Source organism: Acomys minous (genome assembly GCF_964271855.1).
Source record: "Acomys minous genome assembly, chromosome: 3".
Lineage (NCBI taxonomy): Eukaryota > Metazoa > Chordata > Mammalia > Rodentia > Muridae > Acomys > Acomys minous.
In genome coordinates, this window is record NC_140485.1 from 125,783,865 (window position 1) to 125,809,018 (window position 25,154).

The 25,154-nt window shown below is 44.6% G+C and overlaps 2 protein-coding genes across 20 annotated transcripts in view; one reads left to right on the forward strand and one right to left on the reverse strand.

The window, feature by feature from the left end:
• The window catches only part of ZC2HC1B (zinc finger C2HC-type containing 1B), a 49,162-nt gene extending 41,455 nt beyond the window's left edge, over positions 1–7,707 (forward strand). For both annotated transcript variants that reach the window (XM_084777008.1, XM_084777010.1), the window contains exons 7-8: positions 6,351–6,435; positions 7,445–7,707. In XM_084777008.1, the coding sequence (XP_084633134.1) occupies positions 6,351–6,421 (71 nt within the window). In that variant the 3' untranslated portion in view covers positions 6,422–6,435; positions 7,445–7,707. The remainder of the gene's footprint in view (positions 1–6,350; positions 6,436–7,444) is intronic.
• A 2,463-nt stretch (positions 7,708–10,170) lies between these two features.
• The window catches only part of PLAGL1 (PLAG1 like zinc finger 1), a 49,155-nt gene continuing 34,171 nt past the window's right edge, over positions 10,171–25,154 (reverse strand). For 17 of the 18 annotated variants that reach the window (XM_084777066.1, XM_084777059.1, XM_084777062.1 and 14 more), the window contains 2 exons: positions 16,361–16,683; positions 10,171–13,202 (listed from right to left, as the gene is read on the reverse strand). In XM_084777066.1, coding sequence (XP_084633192.1) covers positions 11,606–13,202; positions 16,361–16,512 — 1,749 coding nt within the window. In that variant the 5' untranslated portion in view covers positions 16,513–16,683 and the 3' untranslated portion in view covers positions 10,171–11,605. The remainder of the gene's footprint in view (positions 13,203–16,360; positions 16,684–25,154) is intronic. The other variant, XM_084777058.1, reaches the window with a different exon arrangement.

Consider the following 25,154-nt stretch of genomic DNA (forward strand, 5'->3'; position numbering starts at 1 on the left):
CCCCTGGGACCACAGGATTGTAGGAATATATGTATTTGCTACTTTTCTTGTTGCTGGGAGAAAAACAAGAGAAAGGCAACTTAAGGGATAAAGGGTCTATTTAAGCTTAGAGTTTGAGGACATAACCCATCCTGGCAGTGAAAGCAATATGGTGGCCAGAGTGGCATATTCGGGGTTGATCTGGTGCTATGTATTCAAATGCTAAATCCTGGCCCCCCAAGATCTGGCTACAGCCCAGATTCTCAGGGACACCAAGTGCTGTTGTGCAAACTTCGCTCGCCAATATTCTCTGAGTGGTTAAATAATGTTGTGACAGTCTATAACTGGGCAGAAGAGAAGCAAAGTGGAGCTTACTTTCCTGGGCTTGGGGTCTGGGGAGAGAGAAGCAGGAGAGGAAGCCAGAGAGAAGGAAGTCGCCATGGGGCAGGATGGACCACGAGCACCTGGCCCTGATGGCTGGCCTGATGGAACAGAGGCAGCTCAGGCAGGAACAATTATAGCAAGTAACTTGGGGCGTGTAGCTGGGAAACAGCAAAATAACTTAGAGGGTTGATATCTGCCCAGTTATGGTGCTTTAAAGCTTTTATACATCTGAAAGGTCTCTGCCTCTATTATTTGGAAACTAACTGGGGTAGAGAAGCTCTCTAGAGCCTAAAGTCCTTCCCACAACAGGGGCGCCAGCAGTGGTAGCAGGGGCATAACACAACTGGTTACATTTCACCTACAGCAAGGGAAGCAGAGAGAAGTAGAGTCTGGTCTTAACCTCTCTTTCTCTTTCTGTGTGATCCTGCCACCACGTACATTCAAGGTGGATGCCTCCTCCTCAGTTACAAGAAACCCTCAGACACACCAAGAAGTGTGTCTCCTGGGTCACTCTATAGTCAGTCAAATGGCTATAAACGCCACCCTAGGAAGTCTGCAGGCAAGAAACTCCAAGCCATGTGGCTGAGTTGTATGTAGGCTGAGTGTAGCAAAACCGGATGAACCTTGAGGCGGGGGGGGGGGGGGGGGGGGGGGGGCAGGTGGCTACCCACTACTGTGCTGCATCCAGAACGTGAGGCATGGCATCAAAAGAGCACATTCTGGAGTCTTAAGACTTAATGTTATTTCCCCTCTTGTATTTTGGTTAACCTTTCTTTCCTAAGCCTGTATGGTTCCTGCATTTAAAGCAAATGACGTCTCACTCCGCAGGTTCACAGCTAGGAGAAATTTGCCTAGTGAGTGAATTCTGACATAGATGAAACTCTCAATTCTGGATTTTTGAGTTAGGGCTGGTGTGAATTAAGACCAATGTTGCTGAAATAGCAGGGATTTATTTTGCAAAAAAAGGACATCAGATGGGGCCTGCTAAGGCAGAATGCTATGTTAAGAGTATGTCCACCTAAGTTCATACTTTGGAAATGTAATCCCCAGTGGAACTGTGTTGAAAGGGAGATTTCTGAGAGGTGAATTAGAATGTGAGAGCTCTACCCCCTCTCATGCATGTGAGTGTGGCCTCTTACCATTGGGTGTTCTGCCATAGAATGACACCACAAGAAGACTGTCACCGGACACAGGCACTCTGAGCTTGTACTTCCTAACTTCCATGTATATGTATATGTATATGTATATGTATATGTATATGTATATGTATATGTATATCATTGATCTGGCAAATGGCTCAAAGGAATAACTGCTTGCCACCAAGCCTAAAGACCTGAGATTGAACCCTCGGTCCAAGTGGAAGGAAGGAATCTACTTCCACAAGCTGTCCTCTGACTTTGGCAGTAGTTTAGGCTACTTGGTTTTATTCTCTTTTTTGAAAATTATGACCTTCTATAGTATTATTCATCTATCTAGTAGTTAACTTTTTTATTGGTCTATTTTCATTCACTATAATGAGAACCTGAGACTAGATACTTAATGAGGAAAATACATTTGTTTAGTTTAAAGTTTTATAGAGAGAAGGTCACAGCTCTGGGCCAATCGTTGTAAATGATATTCACAGTGGCAAGTGAGAGAGAGGGGTGGGGAGAGAGGAGAGAGAAAGAGAGAGAGAGAAAGGGAGAAGAAGGAGGAGGAGGAGAAGAGAAGAGGGAGAGAGAGGAGAGAGAACTACTTCACTCCTTCCTAGGGTCATTACACTAATGTCCCCTCCACATTAGGCTCTGTTCTTAAAGTCCACTCCTTCTTGACATCACCACACGAGGGACTAAGCTTCACACACAGGAGCCTTTGAAAACACACCCAACCCACATCCAAACTATAGTGTCTTTCCCAAACTCTGGCTTTCACCACCAAGCGTCATCCATAAAAAATGCACATAGTCCCTCCCATGTAGAACATTCTCTAGAAGTTCACAGCAGCCCAGACACATGAGTGTATTGGTTTTTCTTATCCTAGAGCCTTATTTGAAATCACAGGACACACAGGAAAAGTAACACTAGATAGCCTGTGATGTTACATGAAGTTGACACACCTTCATGAAGACTCAAGAGAAGTCACTGTTCAACATAAGTTACTATATATGGCTGTTCCCTAGGTAGTGAAGTCTAGGAGAGCAGTGGATCATTATATCTATATTTAACACAGGACAGCAAAGTCTGAAGGGAATGAATGAAAGAGACCATCTTCGTCCCTGGGCCTTGATGCCTGAAGTGACAGAGATGGGATGAGCTAGACAGCAGATGAAAAAAAAATGCTGAAGAAGAAAAAAGACATGAACATAAGAACACCAAGGATGTGGTCTGGAAGTCCGTAGTTCCCTTGGCCAAAGCACAGGGACAAGTTAGAGTGCTAAAGAGAAGTTCCCGTTGGAATCCAAGGCTAGTACCAGAGCAAGGGCAGCAGTGAGTGTCATGCAAGGCAGCTGTGCCCAGGCCATTGGAGCCACACTGAATCCTCTGCACTTCGCCCGTCAGGCATGTCTGTGTCAGCCAGTAGTTGTAATGCCCTGGGAACTTTTTGGTTTGGGCCACTTTAAGTAATCCTGCCAGAGATTCTGTTTGAGAAATAGCAATTTTGAAAACTTCTCAAGAAATTGATGCTTACTGTAAAAGATATTGGGAAACAAAGGGAAAGGTATAAAGCAAGTAAAAAATCATTCTGATTCCTGATATTTCTAACTATCAGTAATGCTGACATCTCCACCCCCCATTTTGTTTCTGTTCCTACCTGACTTTTCTAACCTAACACAATTTGAATACTCCCCTATGGCAAAAGAGTTCCTTTGAAAACACAGTATTGTATCAGGAACACATGGGCTGTTTGCCAGTTTTCCTGACTTTGCTCCTATTTATTTTGCGTTAAATAAATTTGCCAGTTTCAGTGGCACACAGCTTTGGTCCCCACCCTTGGAGGCGGAGGCACATGGGTCTTTGTGTTGAAGGGCAGCCTAGGCTGTATAGTGAGACCTTGTCTCCAAAATAAAGTTCCCTGTTGATGCCCAAGAGCCTCCCTCCCCCCAGCCCTGTTTACATTGTGCATTCTTCTAAGCATGTTTAAGTCTTACAATAGTACAAGGATGTCCATGTAGAGTCATATCCCTATTTTGCAGATAAGCAAGTTACAAGAAAGATTAGGCAACTTAAGACAAAAGAGCAACACCGGAAACACCAACTCAAACAAGAAATAACTAATAAAAAGCAGTGGCTCTTTCTCCAAACCTTAGAGTCCTTGGAAAAACTGGGTTTAAAACAAAACAGTAAAGATCAAGGCTGCATTAGGAAATTATTTCAGAAAAAATAAATACGGCTCTTTTGGCTTTTCCACAAAGACTCTAATGCTCAGATGGAAAATGAGTTCATGGCTTAACAGTTGGTGATTAGTAGCTCTTTTCTTGGGGCTTTGTGTAAGAGCAGTGAGAGTCCTGGGGAGGTGCAGCACCATATTCGTTCCCCCCTGTACCTCCATGCAAGGAATAAAATCACCATGGAAACATAGTGGCAGGATACACACTGCTGCTGCTCCATGTAGCTACTGAGTAGCATCGTGCAGCCCTGATGTCTTGGGCTCTGTTTTTTGATTCCTGGAGCAACCAGTGGTTGCTTGACAAACTAAGCATTTTACCCAGGGCAGCTTCTTCCTCCTTCCCTAACTGAATTGTTCAGCAAACAGTGAGGGAACAGAGCAGCAGTTGTTGGCTCTTTAGCAAAAGGAAAGCCTTTATATTGGGGGTAAAACTAACCCCAAAGCCTTATTGTTTTTCCTATATCTTTTGGTTCCCAATGTCTTTATTTTTGGTTCTTCATAAAAAAACACTGAATGGCTAGGAAGGATTCCTCCAAGACAGAGGAAACTCAGTTCTTACAAGAATGAATCCTGTTTCCGATCATACAGTCAAGACCTCGCTGTGGTATGCTAACATCCTTAGACTTGTGAGTCTTCCTGCTCGGCAGTTCTGCTTTTAAAGTCTTGAAGCAAACCCATGGAGACAATAACGGGCAGGGCAGTCTTTTTTATGCTTCCGGGAGGCTTATCGAACTCTTTCCAGGAGGGAGAAGGAAAAAAAATTGTGAGGACACAAAACAACAGGATGTATTTTGAATGCTAGGACAGTCTTGTGGAAAGATGTTGAGTCATGGTATATAGACGGTTGGTCATTGGTGATGGTGGTTTAAAACTCCCAAATAGAGAGGCCAGCCCACTGCCATGCTGCACAGGCAGGTGAAGACACCCAGAGGCCTGCCTGCTATGTGACTCACCTGTGGTGAGAGCCCCAATGATGTGCACAGATGGGAAAGAAAGAGAACCAGAAAAGTTTGAGCATCATGAAGAGTGCAACTGGAGACCCAAGAGTGGAGAGGAGTAGCCTGTTGTGAGTAGCTTAGCCTATCACCTGAGGCCTTGGTGAAGTCCCAGCCTGTGCTGCCACTGAGGGCCATGTATAGGTCTGTGGCCATGCAGCAACAGGGATCTGTGTTGATGTTCACAGCTCATGATTGACCATGCAGACATCCCTAGTCTGGCCCGCCGCCTAGGACCATATTGATGTCCAAGGGCTGTGCAGAGCTGTCCCCGAGCCCACACTGGCTGTGGCACTCTGGTGCTGATCCCACCTTTAGCCAGATGGAGAATGGGTCCTGCACCTCACCTGGGCAGTGCAGGAAAGCTGGCCCTGGAGGTCAGGATATGGGTGAGCCAGCCCCGAAGGCATGAGTGTGGGAGAGCTGGCCCTGCCACTCATCTGCCATGAAGCAGCATGAGCATGGGGGAAATGCCCTCCTCCTTCTCAACCCTCACCACCAGCAGCAGGTAGGAAAGCTGGCCCCAGGATCATGAGCACAGAAGGCGGGGTGGGGGCAGGGGGCGGGGGAGCTGTGCCTCACAGTAGAGCTGGCCCTAATGGCAAAGGCACAGGTGAATCAGTACCTAGGGCAGGAGAGCAGGAGAGCTGTCCCTGCCCCTTGCCAGCTGAAGCATTGGATAAGCTAACCTGAGCAGTGCTAGAGAGCTCACCCTGGGGCTGTGGGTGTGGGAAAGCTGGCAGGCTGACCAACTCAGGTGCCACCTAGGCCCAGATCCAGAGCTTTAAGTTGGCTCACCCCAACATCTACCTCATCTGGGAACTGCTGGAGTGCATGAAAGGGCTGGTCTTGCAGATCCACGACTACAGTATCTCCATGACACAGGGCAACAACAGAATATCTGAGAGGAATCATGATGAGGACCCACTGTTGATAGTGTAGCAGAAGCCAGAAGCCTCAAGCCAAACCAATGACTCACTGTAATGGGCATTTGCAAGTAAAGCTGTGTGGACAAACGGATGTACTGTGTGACGCAATGTGACACCCTACAGCTTCCACAATGAAATGTTTTTAATGGTAGTTTTGTTGTTGTTGTTGGTTTTTTTGTTGTTGTTTGTTTGTTTTTGCTTCTTGTTTGTTTGTTTTCTTTTGTGAGGAAGGCTGCAAGGAGGGAGGGCAGATATGAAGGGGGTGGGGAGATGAGATGAGTAGGACTGGGGTACATGATGTGAAACTCACAAAGAATCAATAAAAAGTTAAAAAAAAAAAACACCAAATAAACCACAGGCTATAAGGCAGAGGCGAGAAGCACCTGAAATAGTCCCTGTTGTCTGTTGTCTATCTTTATCTATCTATTATCTATCTATCTATCTATCTATCTATCTATCTATCTATCTATCATCTATTTATCTTTCTACATATCTATTTATCATCAGTCTATCATCTATTCTATCTAGCTTTTGTCCCAACTTCAAGATTGGGTGGGTCTATGTCTGTAGATACCAAAAAGAAAACAAGAATAGGTAGTTCGGAATTCAGTGTGATGGTTTCACAATTATTCCTTATTTTCCCCCCTTAGGAATGTTCAGTTTTGACATAATAACAAATCTGTTTATGTTTGCAAAGGATTATCCACAGATCCTGCTTCTGGAGGAAGACTCAAACAAGGATTTAGTAAAGCTTCTAAACAGGATTGACTCCTGGAAGCCAGGTAAGAACAAAGCTGCATGCATCCGAGCGCAGCTGGTCATGTAATGATGTACAGGGTCCAGTGAGTGAACTCTGAGAGAAGGAGCCTAGAGCAAACACGCCTTGAGAGGGACTTACAAAGTGTTCTCTTGAAGCTGTTTGCTGAGTCTGTGGTTTGAACAGACGCCTAGGATTTTTTTTGTATGTATGTAGTTTGCTTGTGCCTATAGAAGCCAAAGGACAACCCAGACTTCATTCCATTCTTCAGGTACCAGCTGCCTCTTTCTTTTCTTTCTTTCTTTCTTTCTTTCTTTTTCTTTCTTTCTTTTTTTTTTCTTTCTTTTTTTTGGGTTTTTTTTGTTGTTGTTGTTTTGTTTATTTGTTTTTCCTGAGACAGGGTTTCTCTGTGTAGCCTTGGCTGTCCTGGACTCAATTTGTACACTAGGCTGGCCTTGAACTCACAGAGATCTGCCTGCCTCTGCCTCCCAAGTGGTGCGATCACAGGCATGTGCCACCCTCCCCGGTGCCTTTCCTCCTTTTGAAGCAGTGCTTCCTTCTGGCGTGGAATACAACAATAAACTAGGGTAGGTGGCTCCTCAACACCAGGGACCCACCCATTTCTGTCTCCCTGTCCCTGGGTGGTATTATAAACACACTTCACCACTCCTGGCTCTTCTGTGTTTCTTAGGCCAGCACTATACCAAGCTATTTCTACATCCTGTGTAGGGAAGGGAATACTTCTTCCCTTTGACCTGAAAGCTATTGACTTTTTCCTTTTTTACACATACATTTCCCCTAAAGTGGTATCTTGTGCTCACACCCATAGACTCCATTCTGGAAAGTTCTGCTGTGTGAGTGTAATGAGTTCGTTGTGATTTAATGTGAGAGACAAGGTATCTCCTGGTCTGAAGGTGGCCACAGATATGCATCATGCCTCCCAGGACTTCAAAAGCTGGAGTCCCAGGCTACCCAACATTTTCCATGTGAAACCTAAATGGTAATGCTCATGTCTTTCCACTTTCCGTCCTCAGACTGGCTTCCTGAAGCTCTGAAGCCCTGAATGTTTGGTCACCCAGAAGCACCACCACAGAAGGCCAGAAATGTCTGTTTGGAATCTTTTGGAATAAGCGATGTTGGCTTTCAACTTTATTTACTCCTTTGACACTTTCTAAAAGTCATTAAATTTATCAGCCTAAATCCTAACCTCTGGTTTAAAGATTCAAAGATTTGCTTGAAGCGTCCTCAAGGTATTTAAGCATGAGAATATTTTTTATATTTATATCTTTTTATTAGTCATTGGAGAACTACATCATCTTAAGGGAACATTGGGTTTTAACCCACTTCAGATTCTATGTAAATACCAAGACTTCCCATTTTTTGTTATGTCTATCTATTAAACCACGATTAGTAATTATTCCTGCTTTATTTTTAATGCTATGATTTTTTTCTCCTTTATTAATTTATTCTTGTTACATCTCAATGGTTATCCCATCCCTTGTGTCCTCCCATTCTTCCCTCCCTCCCATTTTCCCCTTATTCCCCTCCCCTACGACTGTTCCTGAGGGGGATTACCTCCCCCTGTATATGTTCATAGGGTATCAAGTCTCTTCTTGGTAACCTGCTGTCCTTCCTCTGAGTGCCACCAGGTCTCCCCCTCCAGGGGACATGGTCAAAGGTGAGGCAGCAGAGTATGTGAGAAAGTAATATCCCACTCTCCACTCTACTGTGGAGAGTGTTCTGTCCATTGGCTAGATCTGGGTAGGGGTTTAAGGTTTACCGCCTGTATTGTCCTTGGCTGGTGCCTTAGTTTGAGGGGGACCCCTGGGCCCAAATCTGCCTATCATAATGTTCTACTTGTAGGTTTCTAGGACCCTCTGGATCCTTGTACTTTGCTATTTTCCCATGCTTCTCTCATCTAGAGTCTTTTTGTGTCTTTAATATGTATGGTGTGCAGTTAAATTGTATGCAGTATGTATATGCACCACATGCATGCTTCGTGCCTGGCAAAAGTCCCAAGAGAATGTCAGATCTCCTGGAACTAGAGTGACAGATATTTGTGAGCAATCATGTGGGTACTGGGAGCCAAACTCACATCCTCTCCAAGAGCAGCAAGTGCTCATAATTGCTGGACCATCTCTCCAACCCCCATGCCACCACGTTCAGCCTCAGACTCTATTTCTTGAAGAGGAGGGGAAAGGTTGAAGAAACATTGTGTGTGTGAACTCTGTGTGAAACAAGGCTCAAAACAGTGATTTTCAACCTTTCTGGTGCTGGGACCCATTCGTACAACTCCTCATTTTTCTGTGACCCCTCCCCCCAACCATAAGATTATTTTTGCTGCTACCCATTACTGTAATTTTGCTTCTGTTATGAACCATAATGTATCTGTGTTTTCCAATGGTCTTTTGGACCGCATGAATCACAGACCGAGAACAACTGCTGTAAGGATTTTGTATGGCATTCATTTATCGTAGCAAACCTGAAGCCTCCTACTCATGTTTTTATCATCACTTTGTTTACACAGTTGTGTTGGGAGGTGAGTCAACTCTTCCTTCTCTTTGGAGTCTTCAGGGTCAGTCTTTGTAGAGCATTTTAGTTCATACTTCTTAGTTCAAGAACTTTTTCTTAATCAGGGACTTTAATTGGGAAAGTTAAGCCTCGTTGTTCTCTGTCAGCATTTCAGCGAAGGGATCCCAGGCTACTCCCACTGCCATGCAGCACACTGAAATGCAAATGATCTAGACCATGGGGACCAAATGCCATTGTTTCACTTACAGGAAAATCAAGTATTTTCTGCAAGTGACCAAAGACTGTGTAAAGGTATTTGTGGAAGCGTCTGTGACCAGACCTTGGCTGAGGTTGGCTATTGTTTGGAGAGACTGCCTTCCCACCCAGAGGAAGGGGGGACTGTGGGAACTAAGATATCCCAGAAACAGTTAATTTGCTCCCGTGAGGTTATCTCACTGCCTCTTTGTCCACTCTGGTTCAACTGTGGCTTACAGACCCTGGTCTCATGGCTGATCCCTTACTGTCACTGGCTTCAACCCAGCCCCACCTTGGACTTCTTGACAGGATTTCTTCAATACACAGTAAACTCAAGACTTCTCATTTTCTCATACCCTCTTCCTATTTAGAGTACACACACACACACACACACACACACACACACACACACACACACGCACACCAGAATAAAAACAATCTAGGGAGTATGATGCTTTCTGAAGAAATCCCAATAAGGAATAAGTGAATTTCTAAGAGGTACTAGAAATCAATTGTAAGCATTATTATGAAACTGAATCATGGTAGTAGGGGAAACACCAAATTCTGGTGGCTAGACCTTATGCATCAGAAATAAACCATATGACATCCTAAGACTCAGTGCTGAGAATGTGACCAAAGCTTATAGATTTACATATAATTTTATTGAATGTCTATGATTTACACATCATGCACCAAAATCCCTCTCCCCCCCCCCAGTAAAATAAAACAAACAGACAAACAAAAGTCTTGTCATAGAAGCTGTAATGTATAGGTTTTTCTTAAGCCATAATTTACTCAAGAGGTAAAGTTCCAATGGGTATTGAAAAGTCATAATTTACTCAAGAGGTAAAGTTCCAATGGGTGCTGAAAAGCACTTTCAGAAGAAATAATGACCAGGAGGGGGCATGAGGGAGCCAGAAAGGTTTCTCTATCTCAATAGGAATGGAGCCCATGTTGATGCCGGTGTCGCTAAATGAAAAAAACCAAGCCAGAGTGCTAGATGCTTAGCGTTTATTATATGTAGGATATATATGTTGGGAAAGACAGTCTCAAAAATGAAAATACAGAGTCATCAAAGGTTACATTTTACACTTTCAAAATCAATTAACAAGATATCAAGAGAGAGATTACAAATACAGGTACATTACAAAAAGCAATCATCTTGGGAATACAAACTAACAATGACTTAAACTGATCAACTACAGATACATTTTTCTATTGATGATTACAAACAGTACTTCAGAATTTAAGCAGCCTAAGTAGTAATTTAAGCTAGACAAAGAAAATTCTTATCTAGTATACTTTTTCTAAATTCCAGTACAGTTTCTTAAATTCCTGATAAAAACACAATGAGTATTAGAGTCAGCAAGACTCTTTTGACTGATGACTTGATTATTTTACTGCTTAGCTTGGTTTCACAGAGATTTCTTTTCTGTCAGATGTAAGTGACAGTTTTGTCTTTAAGATAAACAAAGTCATAACTCACATTGCAACAACATCACATGAAAAACATCGAAAACTACACTTAAAATTCACTTTAAAAATGAAGAAGTCGATAGCTTCCCGAGGAACTTTTTCTACAAAGCTACGCAGTAGGCTACAAGGAGACTAAACTACATCCAACCCTGAAGATAGACGAGTCCCTGAAAAGAAACACACAGCCTAGTTATAAATGCCGTCCGGAGAGAACCATCTTCTCTTAAAAAAAAAAAACAAAACAAAACAAAAAAACAAACAAACAAACAAAAAACAAAAAACAACAACAACAACAACAACAAAAAACACTTTCCAAGTTGAAGCAATCCAAACTTCCCCATCATGGTCTCCCTAGGCAGTACTACACACAAAGTTACTAAATCAACATCATTACAACGACTTAACAATTAAATTCAACACATTAAACTATTTACAAAATAGCAGCTGACGTTTTGGATCTTGGTTGTGATTAAATGATAATACTATGAGGATAATACTATGAGGATAATACTATGAGGATAATACTATGGGGATAATACTATGGGGATAATACTATGGGGATAATACTATGGGGATAATAATATGAAGATAATAATATGAAGATAATAATATGAAGATAATAATATGAAGATAATAATATGAAGATAATAATATGAAGATAATAATATGAGGATAATAATATGAGGATAATAATATGAGGATAATAATATGATAATGTTTGTAGTTCGATTACAAAATACACACGCGCTCACTAAATTTGGTACAAAGCATGAAAACTAAGGATATATTTTAGCACAATGCATGCAGTTAGAAAATTATTTTTCTCAAGCTAGCAAATAAGCTAAAGCCCCAATCCTGTTTTCCAAAGCTTGCCCCTCAAACTGTAACTGATGTTTCAAACTGTAATTGATGTTTAAAACATCTTCCACAAGAAAAACACCCTCTTAACCAATTTATCTGAATGCATGATGGAAATGGGGCAAGATAGCAGTGTTGGTGCCCGCTGTAAAAACATGGGGAATTGGGGGTAGCGGGAGCTGGCCCAGACTTACAGCGGTCACTGCTATTTGGGCTTCTTGTGGTTGCGGCTGCGGCTGCGGCTGAGGCTGCGGCTGTGGCTGCGGCTGCGGCTGCGGCTGGGGCTGCAATGGGGGCTGCAACTGGGGTTGGGGCTGCAGCAGGGGCTGGGGCTGCAGCGGGGGCTGGGGCTGCAGCTGTAGTGGCTGGGGCTGCAGCTGTAGTGGCTGGGGCTGCAGCTGCAGCTGTATTGGGGGCTGCAGCTGCAGCTGGGGCTGGGGCTGCGGCTGGGGCTGCGGCTGCAGCTGCAGCTGAAATTGGGGCTGCTGCTGGGGCTGCAGCTGGGGTTGCGGCAGCGGCTGCGGCAGCGGTGGCGGAGGTGGTGGAGGCAGCAGCGGTGCTGGCGGTGGTGGTGGTGGTGGCTGCTGCTGCTGTGCCAGACAGGTTACCCCGGGCCCCATAGGGATGGTGCTATTCACAAAACCATTCTGAGGGGGAGGAGGGGGGAGCTGCCAAAACCCCAACAGGGAGGAAATCTCCAGAGAGGCAGGAATCGCTATGTTCACAGCATCTACCAGTAGCTCTTTGGGCACAGTGACCGTCCCAATCCCCTCCTTGGCCGTCTCAAAACATGGGTTGAGCTTGAGAGGTGACTGAGGCTCTTGCAGAGGCAATTCCTCAAAGAAACCCATGTTGCAAAAACCTTTGCCATCTGCTTTAAGTGGCAGGCCAGCAAGTGGGGCATATGAGGTAGAAGCAGGGTTGAACTTATGATCCTGAAGGGGTGAAGGAGGAGAGGTTGGAACTACCCCAGGGTGCAGAGTAACAAGCTGCTCTGGCATTGGCGGCATGGGCTGGGGAGCCTGTTCTGGGGGAGCGAGCACTAGACCATGAACCTCAGGTGGCAAGCCACCTGCAAGCCCACCTGCAAGCCCATTCTGGGGGGGCGCTCCTAACTGGAAAGGAGGCATGGGTGCAGCCTTCAGTTGGAATGAAGGTGCAATGGTATGAAAGGTGCTCAGGTATTCTCCTCCCTGCATATTCTCCTGCATCAGCTCCTGGGAGTGTGTCTTCTTAGTATGACGAGTGAGGTGATCTTTGCGCCCAAATCTCTGGGCACAGAACTGACACAGGAAGTCCTTGCATCCTGTGTGGACCACCAGGTGGCGGCGCACATCCTTCCGGGTGTAGAAGCATCTTTCGCAATGGTCACACTGGTGTTTCTTCTCCCTGGTCACATTGTGGGACTTTTCTTCTGCGTGAGACTTGAGGTGGTCCAGCAGGACCTCGGTGCTCCCCAGCTCCAGGGTGCAGACCCCACAAGTGAGATCTCCACTGCTGGCCGAATGCAGGGCCAGGTGCCTCTTATAGCCCAGCATGGTGTGGTACTTCTTGCCACACTCCTCACACACAAAGGAGATCTTGTTGGGGTCGTGGGTCTGGAGGTGATTCTTCAGGTGGTCCTTCCGGTTGAATGTCTTCTCACAGAGGGCACACTGGTGGATCTTCTGGGGTGAGTGTGTGGCCATGTGTCTGGAAGCAGAAAAGGGGGAGGCAGGCAGGCGGTAATAGGGTTATTTTATGAAGGAAGGAAAGACACAAGAGACAACACTGTCAAGACATTACTAGTTATTTTCTCTAAGTCTTGGTGACATTTTCACTTATGAACTACTTCTCTATGTTCTCCAAATGCATACAGCATTTTATTGTTTTTAAAAAGCCAAGAATTACTAAAAGCCAGATTCAACTTTATACCTGTAAGAAATACTGACATAGTGTGCTTTCCTGTTATATATAAATCTAAAAATATTTTTTTCAGGAAGGGGTTAAACAGGTGTTTAATATTCCAGAAATTTCTGAATTTCCCAATTTAGCCCCATGTGAGCAGAACTCATCAGTGCCAAGTTTAGCTGATGTCCCTAACACAGTTCTTGTACTTTCTCTCTTAATTATTTGAGACAGGGTTTCTCTGTGTAGCCTTGGCTGTCCTGTACTCTCTTTGTAGACCAGGTTGGCCTCAAACTCACAAGGACCCACTTGCTTCTGCCTCCCAAGTGCTGGGATTAAGGGCGTGTGCCACTACGCCCGGCGGAGCCTTTTTATTTAAAACAACAACAACAAAACTATATTTAATCTCAGAGAAACTATCCAACAAATTTTCCATTTTTCACATGTTGCAATCCTTCAACTTGGAAAAGCTCATTAAGTGATTAACACTGCAAGTACTGTGCTAGCACCTCCTCCAAAACACAACTTGTTAGGGCCTGTGGCATGCACAGAGTATGCAAGGTGCTTCATATTTCCAGAGACAGTGACACTTAAGCACCTCTTTATTAGGCTGTCCTAGCCACAATTTCAACTCACTTGTACCCTTCGAACCAGGGTCTTTGAATACGAGGAAATCCCATGCTCTTTATTTTTCTTTTAAATCTCTTTAAGTCAGTATGTTTGCCCAATGTACCCATAATTATATCTTTCACCCAAGCACCTACCCTGTCATGTCTATCCCAGATTCACTGCCAACAGTTTAGATGACAGTGGTGGCCCCAGTAAGGAAGACTGGAAGCCAGTTCAAAAATCACATCACCGATCTGAATTAAACTGACCTTTTCTCTCAAATAAAGCAAGCGGCCACACTTCCCTCTTCTCACCTCTTTAAAGAAAGTAGCCTACTGTGTACAGTGCTAAGAAAAGTTACTTCCATTCCTGCCCTTCATCTCACTGCTGCTTGCTATGCACAGCATGGTGGGCACTGTGAGGCGGGGACCCCGCTGAAGGCTGAGAACCAATACAATAGGCTTTAGAGATATCTGATCTACACAGTGATGTACTTAAGTATGTTTAGCCACTCTGAAGGCGGGACTCGGAGTGCAGTCAAGGGCAGATGCCCATGGCATCCCATAAGATGGCTACCTATACCAAACAGGGATGAATATAAAAGCAAGACCGGCTTACAAACTTGATTTTTAAATCATGTTCCTATTTAGCTTGGTACTAATGAGCAAGACTCCAAAGCTCTGTCCAGGGTTTTATTGTTGCCCTTCTACCTTTCATCCTCTGTGGAAGATTTAATCATCTCTCACCCATGGTCAAATGTAGATAATAACTTGACTTGGCATCTCCTACCCACTCTTCCTTGTGCTGCCCGAGTGGGATGTAGATTTACTTGAACATTGTGTATTTGCTCCTGTCTCTAAAGAGTTGATGCTCTCCCCCACCTGGCAGCCAACCTTCCCTCTCACATTTATTCTTTACCTTACTTCCTCATGCAATGGCCTCTATTCAATTGATTACTTCAATGTGGCCCCTTCTCCCCACTTCTGTCACCTCACGGTGCATAACCCACAAGTTTTCTGGCCCTTGGCTGTCTCTTTCCAGTAGCTGTTTGTGGTGCTTGGATCCACATTCACTTTCTGGTTAAGTCAGTCAGTTATTTCTCTTCAATCTCTACTTATAAAATGGAATTTGGGTTGGGTACTGGATGGGATGCTGCCTTACCACCTTTAAGACACACCTAAGCATCCTACCATTTCACTGATCTCCAAACTCTTAAAAGAGCATGGCCTTTAGCCAAGGAGGTCAGAGTAATGGGGCAGGAACAGTAAGTCTTGGATAATGGACAATGCTTCCTGCTTTGGCCTACTTTCTTGATGGAACACATCATTTCTCCTGAACCACAACATCTTCAACAGTGCTTAAAGCACCAGTTCATCTCACCATTGTATTCGTAACTAATTCTATTTACTACAATAATCTGTTTATCCCACTGTCTTTTCTCCTCCCCAGGTAGCTTAAGGTGGCCCCACTAAAGCCATAACTGCCCTTTGTTTAAGCAAGGGAGCACGCATGCACACAAAATGAGTTTGATACTAACCAGGGAGCCCCTGACACAATCAGTGCACATGGTGGGCACTTGATACCGTTACTATGACAACTAGAGAATGGCCTACAACAGAAGACATTTGAATTTTAACATACCAACGCATTCTCGGGCTTTTTAATTTTTTTTTCCCGGTCTTATTTTTAAACATCAACTTACATTATCGGTAATGGTGATGTCCTTAAGGTCAGGAGTATCATTTATATCTTCGTTTTACCTCTTTTAAGTGCCTTCCTCCAAAGTACTCCAAGATGGAATTATAATGTACTGCTACCTATCACTCAGACTGGAAGCCAGGTGGCTAAGTCTCTCACCTCTGCATTTACGTACGAGAGTCGTCAGCAAGTTAAAGCTTGAAGGATCATTTCATGAAGATTAGAGACAAACCCTATCAAGAGACGTGTACTGACAGCACTCGGTGTTGAACAGACTGTGGTCTGATGGCATAGTTTGTCATTGCCGTGATATTACTAAAATCCGTGGTGGGTACCACTTACCTCATAGTAGACAGTACCTAACCGACACTGGAGAAATAATTCACATTATACACCAACTCTCTTTTAAAGGGCTCATCTGAAGACCACTGGTTTGGCACATCATGGACTCCTGAAACGTCTCAGAAAATATACATGCACCAAGTCTGGATACCCAAGTGAACTCCAGTAACCAGAGATATGGCTTTAAAGAGTCCCAGAAAGGCTACAATGTACCCAACACCTCACCTTCTCGTCCCCTTCAGTGAGAGCTCTGAAAGCTTGAAGAGACACTTAAAGGTCCGAGCAAAAGCACACATCTTCCTAAAGCCTCTCACCTCATCAATTTATATTTAGAGACGAAGGCTTTGCCACACTCAGCCTGGGAGCACTTGAACGGCCGCTCCCTGGAGTGCGAATAGTTGTGGATGGTGAACTTCTCCAGCGTGAGGAAAGACTTGCCACATGTCTGGCAGCGGAATGGAGCCATGGCCTTTGCTTTTCACACTTTCTTTCTCAGGGGTGCTGACCAAATGCTGTGCCATTTAAGCACAGACAGAAAGAAGGCAGAGAGTCACTATGGCTAGGACTCCAGAAAAGGGTAGTGACACAGGGCAGATCCAGGGCAGGGAGGGGATTTTCATCACAATAGCTCGGCCGTCTGTGGAGAGAAGAAAAGTGGTCTCACATCAGCTATTGGAAAACTGTATCACCGCCGCCGCCGCCGCCGCCGCCGCCGCCGCCACCACCACTGCCGCCACATTGAAGCCATTGACCCACAATCAGTATGTTCCTTTAAAAGGCTCAGATGGGCCCAGATGTCCATCCTCCACCACTTGCTCTCCCCCTCCCCTGCCGTTCTTCCTCTGTTTCATCTCTAGAAGCCTCATGTTCTGACGGCTGATGAGACACTCTCCCTCCTCATAAGGACTGCTACCTTCACAGCCACAAGGCTTATGGTTGCAGCTCACTTTGAGACTCCATTGACCAACCCAAGGGGGGAAGGAAAAAAGAAAAAAGCAAGCCCCTCTCTTTGTGTTGTAGCAAGTCACTAGTTCCCAGTGGCCACCCCTTATTCAAACCACAGAGCTTGTCCTCTCTGCGCACTGTTGGCATAGGAGAAGGTGCTTACAACACCTGTTTAAACTCTCAGAGGACGAGAAGAAATCATTTGTATACATCGCAGTGAATTTGTTTGTGAGATCACAAGGCCTGACACACACACACACACACACACACACACACACACACACACACACACACACAAAATGCAAGGAAAGAGAACCTAGTCACACTGACGTGGCGTAGAGAGAGGATATTCCTATGGAAACAAAGACTGATGACTCTGGGGGCCTATCACTCTAGAAAATCATCCACACTCCAGTTACTTGTGTCTTAGCCTAGAAATCCTAGAAATGGGCCTTCCCCACCCCCCTCCAGCTCATCTTGTACCCAATCCAGGTCCTTGTCACCTTTATATCCCCGTCACTGTCACAGAAGCCCTGGATCTTTTCTTTTTTCTGGACATAAGTCGAATGGCCCCATGTGTCTAAGATTGCATCATGAATAATGCTATAGACCATGGCTCACCTGAGTCATGATCAGGTGGAGAGATTGCTAACTCTCCTTGTGTTAATTTTTTTTTTTAAGGTTTAGAGTACAAATTGAAGATTCCAAATCTGAAAAACTGTAGTGCTCCCACCACTGAAAATGTCTGAGTGTTGACAGGAAATTTCATACCTGACTGTATATGACAAGTCACAGCCAAACACCCAACACCTTGAAAACCATCATAAAATTTCCCCAAGCTGTGACATAAGGTGGGTATGAAACTGAAACGTGACTAAACTCCACACTTAGGCTTGAGCCCTACCCACAGGATATCTCATTATGTTATATGTAAATATTTGAAAAGCCTAACAGAGCTGAAACACTTCTCTCCCAAGCACTGTAGATAAGAGATGCCCAATCTGTACTATAGGCTCACATGCACTAAATGCATGTGAGTGCCTTTTTTTTTTTTTTTTTTTTTTGCATAGGTCAGCCTTTAGAGCAAGTCTTTATTAAAGCTTGGCTGCCTGTTTTGTTAAACATTAATTTTTACTTCTCATGTAAGGTACTGTCAACTCAGAAACCTAGGTGACATGTGAGTACTGGCTGAACCACCTTTAACTATAGAAAAACACAGTATGTACACACATTACTGCAAGAACATTGTGTTTCTCGTTGCCCACCCCAGATGGCTTTGTGTCTGGGCAGAGGTCACTGTGTGGGGGATATGCTACTTGTTGCCCTATTCTATCTGCTTGAAATCTATCAAACTGGCTTTTGTGCTTAGGCGTAAAGACCTGGGAATAGTCTTAAGCAGTGACATACTAGTGTCCTCAGCCACTATCTTGACAGCAAGGTTTTATGATAGCTTTGATTCTAGAGACATACACAGCCTTCTTAGTCTTCCGTCAGGAAGTGTGACATTATTCATTTATTTATTTACTCCTGATTGGTTGAGGTAGGGTCTCACTTCATAGCACAGGATGGTCTATAACTCACTGTGCTGCCCTGCCTTGAACCTGCTGCAATCTTCATGCCTTAGCCTGTGATAACAAGAGGGAGTCACCACACCCCGCTCAAAGTGGAACTTTAACTGGGTTCCCACCCTAACTCTGCTCTCACCCCCCAGGTCCTGCTCAGTATACTACTAGCTCATGCCCCAGGCCCGCCCTTAGGTCCTCTCCAACAATCTTAACCACAGACTCTTCTTAGAAATTCCACTATGTGTGGAGAGCTTATGTCACCAGGCCTCACCTCTCATGTGACACAGATCTGGCCCTAGGACTGGGCGGGCTACAAAACACAGTCATTCAGTTGAAATTGCTTGATGTACTTTCCAGGTGGGTTTTTGAGATGACTAAACCACACATGGATTATCAAGTGTGGACTGCCTCTTTTCCTCTCTCCCTTCACAACTGAAATAGCACTGAGCACTTAGCACTTTGGAGGGGCTGGTGGGGAGGGTTCTGTAGTCCCATCACTTACTTGCCGGTGCCAATTTATTTAGGCAACTTTATCCTCCCCAACTCTTGCTTTAGGAGATGAATGGTATGCTCAACAGAGCTTTCTTGATGGGAATGTGATGCCAACAATGGCTACCCCAGAGTGCCACACATGCTGCCGGGGAAACTGCAATGATCTTAAGTTAGACTCAAGTAGCCACAGGCAGCTGGTGGCTACCATAGGGGAGACACAGGCAGACTCTTAAGCTTCCCTGTCAAGAGCTGAGGGGAAGTCTGGGCTTTTCTTGCAAGTGACTATGCTACTGATCAGTCCTCAGGTGTTTTGCTGAAACACGCTGATCTAGTTCAGCTATTTTATTAACATGGGGAGCGGGGGCGGGGTTCCCCAGTTCATGCTCCAGCTTTACCCCGAATTCCAGCTTCTTGCTTCATATAATCATAAAATATACATAAACAGGCAGTTGGGGACAATCAACTGAAACAAAAACGACTTACAATCTTTCCATTTCTGACTGTAACCTGAAACAAATCATAAGATATCTATATATCGTTTGTGGAATAAGAGCCATGTGTCATGACACAGCTAATGGTTCCTAACCATTGAGCTATATGCACAATGCAGTAGTGGCACACGGTGTCTACCTGTGTGTGTGCCGCCAATTCCTCATGGAAAGAGCAGCATGGAGCAGGCATGTGCAGAAAGAAGACAAGAAGTACAAAAGAACATCTACAGTCTTCGTTTCTCTGCAGATGTGACCCTTGAACGAGTGATGGTTTATCAATACACCAAAAGTCTCTTAAATGCCTTATGCTTAGCTTATGTACTTCAGAAACAGTCTTTCCCAAAAGTTATCTTGTTGGTTTGTATGGTGTGTTGAACACACCCTGTCTAACACAAAAGGCAAAGCTCACCCTAGAGCTAGTAAGCTCTACCACCCATGAGCACTCTTAATTTCTTTGGAAAGTCTTTAGAGATTCTCAGTTTCATGCTATTAACATTCCACTAAGCATCCTTGCATTATGTGTGTGTGTGCGTGTGTGTATGTGTGTGTGTGTGTGTGTGTGTGTGTGTGTGTGTACATATATATGGGAACTGAAAATGCCAACGTTTACACTGTTTTCATGACAAAATCACAAACTTCCACAAAATTTCTCTCCAACAGACAAAACTTAGGTATCATTAAAAAGCTAGTCATGTAGATACATATGCCATCCCTCAGCCAGCCCTCGTCTAGTTAATATTAGCTATATATACTGATAATTCTATTCTTCATTTAAAACTTGATTGCTTAATATAGACTGTCTACTCTCTAGCAAACCACCAACAATGATAACTGAGCTTAAGATTACGGGCCTGAAGAGAGTCAGTCTGACATACAAATTCCATTTGAATCTTACACCTAGTACTACTCTTCCAACACCTGTCACCCTAGAAAGATAGTAAGTCTCGCCCTAAAACATCTCAGGACTTCTTCATTTTCAGTTCCCCTGAGTCTAAAAATACTGAATGAGTGATACAGATCTGCCAGTGAGCCGAAGAAGGCTTGAGCTATCTGCTTGTCTCTGCTCCTGCTGATTATTTTACGGATGAGAGAGGATCAGACTAGAATCAGAACATACGTGTGTGTGTGTGTGTGTGTGTGTGTGTGTGTGTGTGTGTGTGTGTATCTGTGTGTGTGTGTGTGTGTGTGTGTGTGTGTAAATATATATATATATTAACAGCCAGGAAGACTTACTCCCTGGGGGTTAGGGGTATACAACAGTGAAGCAGGAGGTCAGAGCACAGATGCAGACCCAGGACTTCCCCCAGGTCTGCCGAAACACAATCATCTCATGGAGAACAACTGTTTTGCAGCATTCTCAAAATAAACCAGGACTTCTGTCTCCTGTTTCCATTGTCCCAAGTAATACAAAGTGAGGCCCATATCTGAGGAAATGAGATTTCCATTTTGGTCCACGAAGATGGAGACCTAAGCTGGTTGCTTGTTTTTGGTTCATTTCTGAGCTGTGCTACTACTACTCGGCGTTTAGAAGGTGCTGATGCAGTTTCTCAGTCACATTCTCAAGTCTTGAGACTGTTTTGTGTGAAGGCCAATTTTAAAAGGCCCTTTAACAAGGTTGGGTCTTTTGTTTGTTTGCTTTCTTGCTTCCTCTTGTATTCACAAAGTATAAGGGAGACATTTGCCAAACAAGAAAGGTAAACAATATTTTTTTATATATATATCTGGCTTCAGAGTACTTTTCTCAGTTCTTTGAAGGACTGAATGTCAAGTCTCTATTGGCAAATTAAAGGCACATCAGGAGAAGAGGAAGCCCTGAAACATCCTTTCTGTTTCTGCCTATCTTTTATTCTGTATACCCATTACATGTGTGGGGTACAGTGCCTGAGTAAGGACAGAGTCAGAACAGGTAGGTCCCTAGTGGCACATGCCTTGGAAAGCACACATGTGAGGCTCCTAGGACGTTTCTGGGGTAGTCATTGCTAGTTTACCAGCTTTAAGACAGGAAGCCCATGGCAAGGAAGCAGGCCTGGGAGGTTTCTATAATTCTATGTAAAATTAGCGTGTGTAGTGCAGTTCTTATGGAGGGAGAGAGGGGCCATAATTTTCTTTACTTTTCTAAAGGGTCCTAAATTCAAACAGGTTTAAAGGGCATTCCCTGTGGTAAGAAATGAGAGAAAATCCTTCTGGGTGCTCCCATTTCCACTCAAATGCTTACAATGAACTAATCTTTTCTAATTCGCATGCTGCATTTCATGTGCCTTTGCTTCATCAGATTAAAATGGAAAATTTTAGAATAACGTGGGTTGGGTTTTTTTTTTTTTGATAATTCAAGTAGTGAACAATCTACAAAAATTGATTTCAAGTATGTGTACAAGTGATAATTTAATAGGTCCTGTCTTGGAAGGCAGGCTCTTTACCAATCACAGGGGTTCATTTGCTGGCATCTTAAAGTCTTCTGTTAAATATATGAGGCTCAGTGCCATTATTGCAAGTCCCCTACCATCTGAGCTGACACATCACTTAGAAGACACTTGCCTGCGATGAACTTCTGCGTTGGCCCCATAAGGCCTGTCACACAACCATGGTTGCAGACCTACCTCTCGCCCACGGCGGCTCAAAGGCAAGCAAGGCCAAAGATCATCCGATGGGCTATTTCCTTAATGCGTTACATTCTCTCATAACAAATGTGTTTCCCATCCTGGAATGCTGACAATCCCCGGTCTCTCCTAGATGAAGGAATGAGGTCCTCCACTTCCATACTGTGGGGGTTCACTCAGCAGGATAGCAGATAGCTTCACCTGCATCTGTCTGGACCTCTTTTACTCCAGTTCACACACATTGCTGGGAGGAACCCTGACTGCGCTGCCTCTCTACCACCCCTGGGGAAGGTCTGCTCACAGGGGCTGAACAATCAGGTTTGCTGCCCATGGATTCTTTTCAACTGTCATGAGTTGTTAAACCGGCGATTGAAGCTCTAGCTTTCTTAATAGTGAGCCCTGTACTCCAAAGGCCAAAGTGAAGTTTTTAAATCTCATAGTCAACGTTAAGATGGAGACAGCTATCTAGTTGATTAAACCAAACTTCAAGACACTGAATGTATACCCAGTCCATACGTTTTAAAAAGTACAAATGCTCTCTGTTCACACATAATATGAATACAATATAGCTCAAGATGTGGCCTGACTTCAAGAAAGTTACTCTGCATGGTGGTGGCACACGCCTTTAATCCCAGCCCTTGGGAGGCAGAGGCAGGCGGATCCCTGTGAGTTCGAGGCCAGCCTGGTCTACAAAGTGAGTCCAGGATAGTCAAGGTTACACAGAGAAACCTTGTCTCAAAAAAACCAAAAAAAAAAAAAAAAGTTATTCTGGCACCTCCTGAAACTCTACAGATGAGTCCACAAGGAACCAACTGTGTTGCTGGACAGTGAGGCCCAAGTTGATGACCCTGCTTAAGTATACAAGGCTTCCCTTACTTCCATTTGTTAAGGCCCTCTACTAACGTCTACTCATAATAAGGTCGAAGAGAAAGTAGCTGATGGGCCAGAAATATATAGACCATTTAGGTTTCTGCCCTGCCTCTAAAGAGGGTTTAAATGGTGCTTAGGACACCAAGTTGCGTCAAATACTAAGTTGCTGGTGACTTCTGCCACAATATGGCTTCAGGAAAGTGGTGCTATGAGGAACAAGACTTATCCAGGTGACTTTAGAAATTACTCAGCTCTCCATGGGGAGGGTTGGGATCACATGAGCAACCTTGATCAACAATGTTTCTCCACGCCCCCCCCCATCCCCCGTTTGGTTGATGAAGTTCCTTAGCCCTGGGGTACAGAGAAGTTTGTTTCGCTCAAGGCAGGCGGAAGCTAGACTGAGCCTTCCCCTTGGATATCTTCTCAGGGCTGTGGAAGGATAGAGAGGGAAGCAAGCATGTGGGGGCATGAAATTCCAAAAGCCCCATAGACAGAAGCCTCTGCCCGTAAATTGCCCAGCTTCCTCCTGGGTGAGACGAGGAGGGGACAGGGCTACGGTGAGAGAAATAAGCCAATGGCAATGAAGTCTCATTTACAGAAACGTAGTAACGTACAGCTAATAAACTTGTGCACAGAAGTAGAAAGGAGACCCAAACGGCTTAAAAATGACCACCTTTCATTGCCTCAACCACTGGAAAAGAGTAGCCTTTTTACAGATGGGGTTTCTTTGTCCCAGTCTGTTCAGTTCTCATATGCTAATCCTGGACTTGAATTTGCACACGTGTGTGTATATGTGTGTACGCGTATGCAAGTTAGGAAACCAGAAAGCAGCATATCATGAACGGGAAAGAGGAGATGGGAGAAGCGGGGGGAGAGAATATAATGGAACACAAGTGACATAAGAAGCAAAGCAGGTGGGGGGGGAGGACAGCAGGAGGGAGAAGGGAATGGGGGAGGGGCAGAGAAAGAGCACTAGTAAGAACAAAAGTATGCCTAAAAATGCCACTGTGGCTACTTTATATGCTACCTTTACAAACTAATAAAGTTTTTCTTTGGCGGCCTGAAGATGCTATCAGCCCGCACCAGTCACTGACGTTAGACACAGGAAGGGAGAACGGAAGAAGAGGGAACAATAGGTAAAGAACGTCAGCAGAACCATCTCTGCTGGAATGGGAAATATATGAGTCCCAAAGTGCCACAAAGGAAGGAGCCACACCGTCACAGCTGCTTCTGATGGGCAGGGTGTACAGACCTCTTTCACGGGACTGTAACCTCCCTCTCCCGAAACAATCCCCAACCCCCAGTTGAGTGGACTCAGGGGCTGGGGCGACTCCATCACAGCAGTCTCATGGCCTTCTGGTAGGTGGGAGATGGGAGAAAACAAGAAAGGAGCTATCTTTGCAGACCCTTGCTCCTCCGTCCTGCCCCTCCCCCTCCCCATTGCACACTGAATTCTTAAGTAAAACACTGGGGTGGGGTGGGGGCAAATGTCTCAAGTGAACCCAACTGACAGGTGCATCCAGAAACACAAGTGTTGAGTCGCAGATTGGCTCTGAACCTGGGAAAGGAGACTAGGTAGCTTGGTGTGATAAGGGGTGAGAGAGTAAGCCCACCAGCCAGTCTGGACAAAAGCCTTTGGTGTTAGGAGCAAATATTCAAATGTCAACGTCAGGGGTGGAGACTGTTCCTTTGTGAGAGACGAGAACATATCCACCCGCCCTCCCTAAAAGTCCCTGCCGACTGACCTTTAGACCTCTGCAGGGTCATGCATCTATAACTGATAGCTGATCTCTTCCCCTATGACTCCTAGTGTAGGGCATGGGCAACCAGAACACTAATTAGCAGCATGGCCTATTGTCCCAATAAAACCATCCTTCTGGGACAGAAAAAAAAAAAAAAAAAAAAGCCTGGGTCCTTTCTAGGAAGTGAAAGGGTACAGGTTAATATTGAGAAAAACAAAAGCAATCTGGGTTACAATGACAAGGGGAAGCCAGATCTGTGAGTTAAGACGATCCAGAAGAGACTTATAATCTACGCTGCCCAGAAGGGATACTCAAGACTTGGGTGAGTCGTGTAGCCTCATACAGTGATCTCGCTGGATAAACAGGAAAAGGCCAAGAGTGCGGGCGTGCACATGTCTAAAGGTAT